Source organism: Porites lutea, chromosome 4 (assembly GCF_958299795.1).
Source record: "Porites lutea chromosome 4, jaPorLute2.1, whole genome shotgun sequence".
Taxonomy (NCBI): domain Eukaryota; kingdom Metazoa; phylum Cnidaria; class Anthozoa; order Scleractinia; family Poritidae; genus Porites; species Porites lutea.
The window spans coordinates 33,459,179-33,469,007 of record NC_133204.1 but is presented as its reverse complement, the minus strand read 5'-3'; the positions used below and the strand labels follow the sequence as shown (position 1 = coordinate 33,469,007).

Genomic DNA, 9,829 nt, shown 5'->3' with positions numbered 1-9,829 from the left:
TTAAAATAAAAATTACAGTTTCTCAACTGAAATAGGAAATCTTAACGCCGAACCATTTGTTTAGATTCTTCTATGCTTTGCAGCTAAAAGCAGGGACTTCAGAAATCACTGAACCGAAAGTCGCTGTTAATAGAAAATGTTTTCAATGATATCTACGAGTTCAAGACGCCCTTTCTTTTATTCGGGCTCTGCTCATAAATCATTGACACTGTTATTCATAATAAATTCCATAAACAGTGCCCACGGCAAAGAAATCCTTTGTCTCAAAGCTAGCACTTACAACAGTATCAAATTAGTCATTCCATAAACATCGGCTGGCGATTCGTAAGCCCTGTGACGCCTTGGAACCAATAGTAACTAAACATACTATCTTGTATCGTTCAATATTCAGTCTCTTCACTTTTTCCAACACTCTAGTACTCAGCAACTTGACAAGAAACGGTGAATGCGTGGGACTGTAGGTATGGCTTTCTAACTTCTCCAGAACCTCGTTAAGCACCGCTTTTACCTTTATCTCCGGAAAGCGAGTCTTTGGCTCTAGACGGTACGTGTTCTCGAAGGTATTTTTTCGAGCCTGTACGTTATCCTTGGTTTCATTTGGTCTTTTAAAGTTGGAGAAATACATTGCGCCGGAAATGCGTCTAGAGGACCTTCTCGGCGAGGAGCTATCTTGAGAGTGTTTTTGATCACTAAAGCTTTCTACTGAAACGCGCCGTTGGGCTGAATTATCCCAAGACGTTCGCTGCTGACTCCCATGTAAGCTATGCAAGCTCTGACTTCTGCTACGAGAAGCAGGATCGGTCATCATTGAAATCTTGTCTGAGCTAAATGGAAGGGCGTCTACTTCTAATGCAAGCCCTGTTCTTCTCGTCATAAGAAATGAAAGATTTGCATGGTTTATGAGTCTCATACAAATACGGCCGAACAATCAATATAGCGATAGTAATCTCCGTATAAACAATTGCTGTCTTTATGGCATACATTAATCGTGCTCATGCACGAGCTGAAGGCTCACGCGTAGGCTTTTGTACATTATGCTTTTGCTTCCCTACTAAAATGCTCCACCTTAATGCTCCATTTTTCCCACTAAAATGCTCGGTCTCTCCAAAAAAGTCACTAAAATGCTCGGATAATGCTCATTATACAAACGGTTTTTTTAATTAATTTCAAAGTTTACACTTACAAAAACGTTCAAGTGTCGCAAGTAAAATAACAACGACAACGTGTACAAGTTCATAAATACAGCCAAAAAAACCAGCTGTATTAGGTTTTTTGTGAATTTTGAATTTTAGTCCTCATTTTGTTTAAAAAAGCAGGAGCTCATGGGGCATGGGCTCCTGAAAAAAGTTAATTTCTATTTTATTTTCTCGGAAAAATTAATTTTCCGGGCAAAAGGCCGCTAAGATGCTCGAATAATGCTCAATGCTTTTGCCTCACTACAATGCTCGAAAAAATGCTAGCATAATATGTACAAAAGCCTACTCACGCGATACTCAGTTTACTGTTTTCCTCAACGGCCTGTGACTCCTCTTGGCTTTATAGTCGCTACGAAGAAAAAAATTCAATTGTAGGTCGTACAATTTACAGGCACTTAAGAGATTATATGGCGAAGTTTGAAAATTTATTAAATATATCAGTGCAAAAGACATTTTTTCAACGACACATTTTGGCATCAACTAACTAAGGTAAAATATTTAGTTGAGGTCAGAGAACAAAATCTAAATCGTTATATCTTTCATTCTTATGGACAAGCTAATCATGTAACCCGACCAAAAACAATCGATCCAGATAACATTTAAAGAGAATTCTCTAGGTAAATTAGTGAGTTCCTAATTAACAGGTATATCTTCAACCTTTGTCAGTATTTTCTACTGTTTCTCACCGTTACAAAGTCGAGCTGGCTAAAATTGAACGACTACTTTTCTTGTTACAAGGCTCGACGCGATTATTGCCATTCCTTGAGGTCACTTTGCAGAACAATTTATTGATCTCCCTCTTAAGGTCTTCCTTGAAAAAAGCATAAGCCAATGGGTTTACGGCGGAATTTAAAACTAAAATAAGATCCCTATATTTACCTCTGTCACATTTATCATTCACAATAACTGCGAAAATGCAACGGATATAAAGCCCACAAAATACAAGAAACAAGGAAACGACAATTGTCATCATTATCAATGCAGACTTCTCTCGACGTTTGTTGCATCGCAACTGCCTTCCCAAAAAGGTCGCTACTTGGGTTTGCTTACAAATAACGCGTAGCATTGATGCAAAACAAAAAGTTATCATTAAACACGGAAATAAGTAAAATAAAACAAAAGCTAACAGATGGAGAGTGTGTAAGACGACAGTTGTGTTTAGACTAAATAACAGAAAAGATTCAACCAAAATGAAAGCTACAGATACTCCCCACGAGAAGGAACTGAGCAGGATTACACGTCCAGAAGTCATAAAGGTTAAGTATTTAAAAGGCTTTACAACAGCTAGGTAGCGATCTAGTACCAAACTGCACATGTTCATCACTGATGCATCGAGGAACAGCCACTTAATAACCATCAGGCCTCTGTATAATGAGTAATTGCGGCCAGTCCTTTCTAAGAAAAACATCGAGGGAATCACGTTCACTCCAACAAAAAAGTCTGCTACTGCAAGGGATACGACAAAGGCGTTGATTTTGGTTCGAAGATGCCGTCTGCTGAACACAAGGAAGATGATAACTCCATTCCAAGTCATCGTCAGAATGGAAAGAAACCAGCCGAGAATCCAAAACCAATTTTCCATCTTCATCTTTTAGCCGTTGTTCATGGAATTCAGGTGATTAAATTATGAATCTTTGTTGCTGTAACTAGCTGTAACTGTTGTCTTTCTCATCGACTTCTTCTAGTCGGTACTGAATCCTTTTTTAACAGAATGATGATTGAAACATCCATAAGACAATACTGACCACGTCGGCTTGAACAGCGTCAGTTTTACAAAAGATTCTGAAGGTTGAACCTGCCTAACAGGATAAGGAACTGTCAAACTTCCCTTACCCCTGATTAGCATTCAAGCCAGAAAGGCCATTATATGGAAAGATGTGAATTGTGCTGAAGTTAGCTGCTATTGGGTTTCCCGGTGTATTCGACGTTAAATGAAAACAGTTTAACAGCTAAGCTTAAAAGGTTCCCTACTGGCTTGATTGTTTGCAAATGTATTTCCCCTTGAATTAAACAAGACTACACCCAAATAAAAGAAATTAAAAGTTCCTATGAACAAAGCTATTATTACGACAACCGTAACAAAAAGATATCAGCGCCCAACAACTTTCCATTAATTGCTTCGCTTTTTGTTGATGTAGGTTTGTACTCAAGATGTATGTCACGACATTTGCTTTATTTTAAAACTTATTTCAGTTTTCAGCTGTTTAGGCCGGGAGTATTACTTTTCATTCACATAAGTACAACAGCTAATGAAATGAAGGCCGGGGATTGCAAACAGTGACAGCAAATTCGTAGAGCCCGAGCTGTGTCGGTTGTTTTACAGTCTAAGCACACAGATACATTCAAACCATTTTTTAGCGGCGCTGAAGATAAAGTAATTGTAAAAATACTAGATAACGCCATAATTTTTCCCTTAAACAAAAAAGAGAAGACTGAAAGCTGAAAATACTGAAACGAAAACGAAACTCTGAAAAAAAAAAAGGATGAACTAGAAACAATAAACTAACCGGCTAGGGAAAAAATGATTTTTGCAAACGCTTAAAAGTAGTATCTATGTTGAAAGATAAGCCCCGTTGGTGCCTTCCCTTTCCTTCCATATGCCTTCCCTTAATTAAAAGGCATAAGGGTCGAGTCTATGACGTCACCCATTCTTTTATCCTATAGAAAAAATGCGTTCCTCCATATTAATTAAGTGCCTAGTCAGTGTCTTCCTGCTTATTAATTATGTGCCTTCCTCCATATATAATGAAGTGGATAGGTTTACTAATGAGCGTCTCTCTACTTCAATAGAAACAATAGGCTTGCCTAGACTTGCTTGGGCTCTTTTAACCCTGATTGGTTCATGTAGAATCTATTCTGTCTTCCAAATAAAAGCGGGTAGATTTCGAAAGCGCTATCTTTCTTGCAATCGCTTTGCTAAGGAAAAAGTCTTACTATCACCAATATTCTTTAAGACATTGCTCCAAACATACAAGTCGAATCGATCGCTTCACCTCTATTGACGATTGACGAAGTGGAAAAAGTGCAATGTCAACGGGTAGCTAGCCTTATCGGCCATGTGTTTCAACTGACTTATGCGGCTACGGTTGACAAACTCATTCAAGAATAAAAGCTAAATCAGGGGCACCCAACGTCAATTTCCGGAAAATAGCTGTTCGGAAGACCATTTGAGTTCTAGAATTTTCGGAACATTAATTTGTTATAAAATTTCTTGTTTGCCTGCCTCTCCTATAGGATTTTCGAACTTCTAAAAATTGGTATAATTGCCCATTTTTAACGGATTTTTACTTGAAAAAGGTCACCTAGAATTTTCGACAGCCTTTTTTCTCGCTGAAATTTTCGAAAAGGTAAGTTTTGATCTCTATAATTTTCGGATCACTAGACTTTCAGCTAGGAAATCCGAACAGATGAAAAATTTTTAGGGGATAAAAATATTCCCGTATCTATCGTTTAAATACTAAAATACGTTTAACAATGCTATGTTTAAGTGTTTTTCAACCATATCCTCGTTGGGTGCCCCTGCTGAATCGCTGCCACGGTTGTGCTATTCAACAACCAAGTCAAAACCAACATTCTTGCCTCATGATGGGTAATGATGACGCATGGATGTATTACCATGATGAAGTGCTGGAACAAATTGACCTCAATGTTATCTTAAAAACGGCTGAAAGTGTGTGCAGTGCTCTTGGTTTCAAACTTGGCAAAACGTGGGAAGCGTACGTGACCGAATTACCAAAGTTGCCTTGGACTAGCATCTAGCTCACTTCCTTGGAACTCGAAGATTGTGGTCCAGACAACGGAAAAGGCGCAGAATTGTTTACGAAGTTATGCATGTTACCGAGTTTTTTTTTTTATTATTTTTATTTTTATATATAAAAACACTGAATGTTCAACTAAATTGAAATTATTTCACTGTTATGTTATAGCATTGGCACAAGGAGGAAATAATTCTACTTTTCTTCTGTACACTTTATGATACTTCCAGGTACTTAATCCACGTCTTTTTCGCCAGCTTGAGGAGGATATTAAAACTAACAAAACTACTGATACCCATTGCAAGTTAATAACCTTGAACAAAGCGTGATTATAACATTGCTTGCGGGAGCAACTTTTAAGACAATAAACCAACAAGTCAAGCTTTAACAGTGTTTTATTAAACACCTGCAACCAAACCCAAAAATTGAGCTCAGATGACTCTGACTGCTGTCAAGAATAAATATGCACGGATATATATATATATCTTTTTTAATAGGTGGACAAAATTGCCGAGCCGGTGAGGCTACAAATCTTTTAAGTTAATTGAAAGTTAATATAAGTTTTTCCTTTATTGCTGATATTATTGCGCCAAACTTGCCATGGGTCTCTTTACAAATGATCATGGAGATTGCCAAGTCTCCATTTTTTTGTAAGCAAGTCGGTTGCTACAAACGGACAGTGAGGTCCTGCCGACCGATTCCAATTTGACATAAAACTCGACGCACGAAAGATGGCGGTTTCTATTGTTATTTACACGTTATCAGTAAATTATTGGATGACTAAAATTTTGCTCAGCTACTTCCCTAACAGCTAAGTAACAAATAAGATGATTTTTGTTAGTTAGGTGAGATCTTTTTCCTCACAGGTATGCGAAATGCTTACTTGTTCACATTCGGAAACCTAAATGCCTTTGTTAGAAGCAAGATATTTTCTTCTACTTGACATGCAGTAATAAAGCGAAGAAAGATCCTCTTGTGCAATTTGATGTGTTTTCAAACTTTTGACATATTTGCATTGATATGACACAATGTGCGACATCAGCTAGAGCAAAGTGTCATCTTAATTAATGTATTCCTGATTACAAAATGCAGAGGCGAAAATTAGCCCCGGAAAATTTTCAGCCTAAAAAGAATAACGGATTATGAAATTTCTTAAGAATATAAACCCTTTTTCGGACTCCGGTGAACGGCAATGTATTCAGCACCAAGAGAACACACGTCTTCTAATGTAATGGTTATCGTTTAGCCAAACTCTTGTTCATATCGTTGCCTAGATTATCAGCCATCATGGAATAATTTAATGGGACGGGTAAACTTATCGCTCATAACACTGAAAGACAATCTTTCTTCAACATAGCCTAATATAAATGAATTTAAACTTCAAAGTCCAAGGTAGCGCGTAGCTGCGCGTGAAAACCATCTTTGCAATTTTTACAGCATACTATACCTTTCCAAAAAATACCAAAGATTAATATATTACACGTTGCGGTATCTCAACGTTAATTAGAGAAAATGTTACTGATTGACATCATGTTTTCTTTTCAGTAACACTTACAACCAAAACAATGATCAAATCGTTTTCTTTTTTACTAATCCTCTCATAAGTTTTATCCCTACTAATAATCCAGGCGGCTTTCTAATTTTTGTAGAGTTGCTTAATAACCCTAACATTCTGTCGACTCTGCGTTAGGCATCGATTGCACAACTAGAAAAGGTAGGCGGGGGATACTAACAAAACAAATTTGTCGGAAAGGGTGAAAAATGTTGAACAGAAAATACGTCAGGGAACTAAATAATTTATACAATCTTACACAATGTTCCTGTATTCAGCTGGTCATGATCATAACTTGTTCCACCCACACTGTTTTAGCAACTGGACCTGGCTCATAATGACAGTAATAACCGTGTTATTACTGGTATAGTCGCTAAAAGCACTTTAGCTGTCACAAAAACTGTTTAAAAAGCTAAAACATAAAACATATTCTAATAGACGTATTGTTTCGGAAACGAGAACATAAAGGAAGCTTTTTCTTTTATACATTACCTCGGTTTTATGGACAAAAAAAAAAAGCTGCCGTTCAAGCTCTTGTCAGGCTACTATAATTAATTTGTTAAACTACAAAAGCAGAAACTATCGCACAAAAAAAAATTGAAATAGAGAGTGGAAATTAATTTTTTTTCTTGGAAGTTTTTCTGTTTTTATAAATTCAAATGAGTGCAATGAATGTGTAAGCTAATGATATCAGGTAAAAGACATAGTAGTGAAAAGAAAAAAAAAAATCTAATACTCAGAGCCACCTGCGAAAACGGTTTAATTGATAAAGCTAGTAGAAAATTTGTAAATTTTGAATTTGTAAATTTTATTTCTCAAACCTTAAGTGAGAGCTTTTGCTCACCAAGAAAAAATACTTTAGACCAAGTCGCTGCACGATGAAGCAAATCTTGGATTAAAGGCTCGCTATGAGTTTACCAAAGAGAGTCATACGGTGGATATGATGCGACCCATTCACAGTGATACATTCTTTCAAGACCGGTTGATGCTCAATGGAGTTAATTTAAGAATCAAACTGAACCGAGCCAAGAATGTACATGATATCATAAGTTCACACATTCATTGCACTCATTTGAATTTATAAAAACGGGAAAACTTCCAAGAAAAAAAAATTAATTTCCACTCTCTATTTCAATTTTTTTTTGTGCGATAGTTTCTGCTTTTGTTGTTTAACAAATTAATTATAGTAGCCTGACAAGAGCTTGAATGGCAGCTTTTTTTTTTTTTTTGTCCATAAAACCGAGGTAATGTATAAAAGAAAAAGCTTCCTTTATTATGTGGACTTAACGAATAATCATTAGCGCTTTCTGCTTGATAATACACACATTTCTATTTGAAAAAATAATTTAAAAAATAATAATAGTAACAATACTAATGATACTAATGATAATAGTGATCATAATAATTATAGTAATATAAAATTATTCATGGTCATTGGATGCCTGTAAACAGCTTTACAGCTTTTGCACCTCTTCGGATAAAATTCTGTATTCCAAGATGTCTCTGATGCAATTTTTCCCCATATTGTGGCACGCGCAGCGACAAAGGAAATAGGAAGACGTCTGCACGCAGGCAATCTCTAGTGTTATCGGTAAGGTACAGGGTTTACGGCAAAAAAGGGTAACGCCATCAAGGGGGTTACAAGCGAAGGGCGAGATGGGTACCCTTCAGACGGGCAAACTCTGCTATAATGCAATCAATATCAATTACGTCCTTGTGCTCATATGCAGAATTGCAAGCCTGGGGAACTTAATCTCTCTTCTGTCATGGTCCTTCGTAAAGGTGTTTGCAGACCCTTCATACTACTGAAGCTACGCTGAGCTGTGCATGTTGACAAAGGAGAAGTCAAAAAAGTGATGAGAGCTACGTATATTCAGGGATAGAATTGGAGTTGGCTTGGTCAAGTCTCTCACTCCACTTAATCGGTAAAAGGATAAAGGAAATCCTAACACAAAAACACCAATACAGTGTGAAATATTTATCCCGATTTAATGACAAAAATGCTTTCAGGAAATTAAAAAAGTCTGTATATTTTTCCAGATTTCAGCTGTATACATAGGCGTATGTGCGTACATGCACACTATATTCTTGGTAGGAGAAAGAGCTGATAGGTTCCAGGGCCAAGCTTAACACGGGTGACATTTTCAGTTCAAAGCTGACAAAGTCGCCAAAGCGTATTTTTTGTCTACTTTTGAAGGAAACATAAATATAGTTTGACAACTTTTAAATAAAAGGCCGGTCCTGTGTCTTCTGCCCCCCCAAATCAAGTCTCTTAGAAAATTGTACACCCCCCCCCCCCCCCCCTTCCCCCGCCCCTTGAAAACCCTATCATCCCTCCAAAAATTCGAAGACTCTGATTCCTTGCTTGAAAAAATAATAATCATCGAGTAAGTAGAGATGGCAGGATGGCAATCTGTGGAGTTTCGAGAAAGGAATTCTTTAGGCTACTGCATGAAATTAAAGGTCATTCGACATTTTTGTGCACGCTTACACCTATTAAAACGATGTATTAAAACTGGATCCAGATGGGTCGGAGTGGGAGGGGTTCAACGTGCAAGCTATTTAAGGGGGTTTAATTCTATAATCATATAAACATAATTGCGAAACATATTCAGTAAAATTGTATATTTTTTATTATTTAAAAGTGATATAAAGGATCCCAACCTAACCGCCACCGGTCGATCCTGGAAAGACTGAGATAGCGGAAGAGGTCTGGGGGCATAGACCTGCAGCCGAAAGGGAGGTGGTTGACACAGATGATGTAAGTTGACAGTTCTTTTACTGAGTCCCGAATGAGACGAACTTATGTCGCAATAATTCCCAACTAAAGAAAAGTCTCTGGGACTGGCTTTTTGCTTCCACCATATTTTTACATTCTTGGAAAACAGCTTCGTAACATTTCTAGTCTGGGCAGATTGGCTCGATAGTCTTGTAAGGAACAGTGGATAAAACAAAAGAAAAAATCCCTCAAGCACAATCACGGGTCTGTTAAGATTTATGTAACTGGTCTCTGCACTATTCTCTGCCATTCATCTTTTCCCAACATCCCATTGTAGTAGTTGCACTTAAGCAAAATCAAGACTATTCGATACACCACGTTGTTATTATGAACTCCTATTCAGCTAGCTAGCAGCTTGCAGTCCCTGAATGATGATTTTGACCAGGAATCGGACAGCCAGCCCCCAAGGCTTGACGCCAGCAACGTTTATGATGCGGATTTGGTAGACACCCCCCACCCCCACCCCCCCAAAAAAAAAATTAACTAATTAATTAATAAATAAATACAAATTCACTTCATAAGGAAAGATTGTTAACATGAAATCAAG

At 37.3% G+C, this 9,829-nt stretch overlaps 1 protein-coding gene across 1 annotated transcript; it reads right to left on the bottom strand.

The window, feature by feature from the left end:
* Positions 1–292: 292 nt before the first annotated feature.
* LOC140935813 (dynein light chain Tctex-type 5-like) lies at positions 293–4,040 on the bottom strand. The gene is made up of 2 exons (XM_073385378.1): positions 4,008–4,040; positions 293–745 (listed from the first exon to the last, which is right to left on the bottom strand). The coding sequence occupies exons 1-2, from the start codon at positions 4,038–4,040 to the stop codon at positions 293–295; spliced, it is 486 nt and encodes a 161-aa protein (XP_073241479.1).
* Between the last annotated feature and the right edge of the window lie 5,789 nt (positions 4,041–9,829).

Excerpts from the sequence above, each read along its gene's own strand:
- LOC140935813 (XM_073385378.1), bottom strand. The coding sequence starts at position 4,040 with ATGAACCAATCAGGGTTAAAAGAGCCCAAGCAA. Across the intron at positions 746-4,007 it reads GGTTAAAAGAGCCCAAGCAA|CAGCGAACGTCTTGGGATAA; the intron begins GTCTAGGCAAGC and ends CATGGGAGTCAG.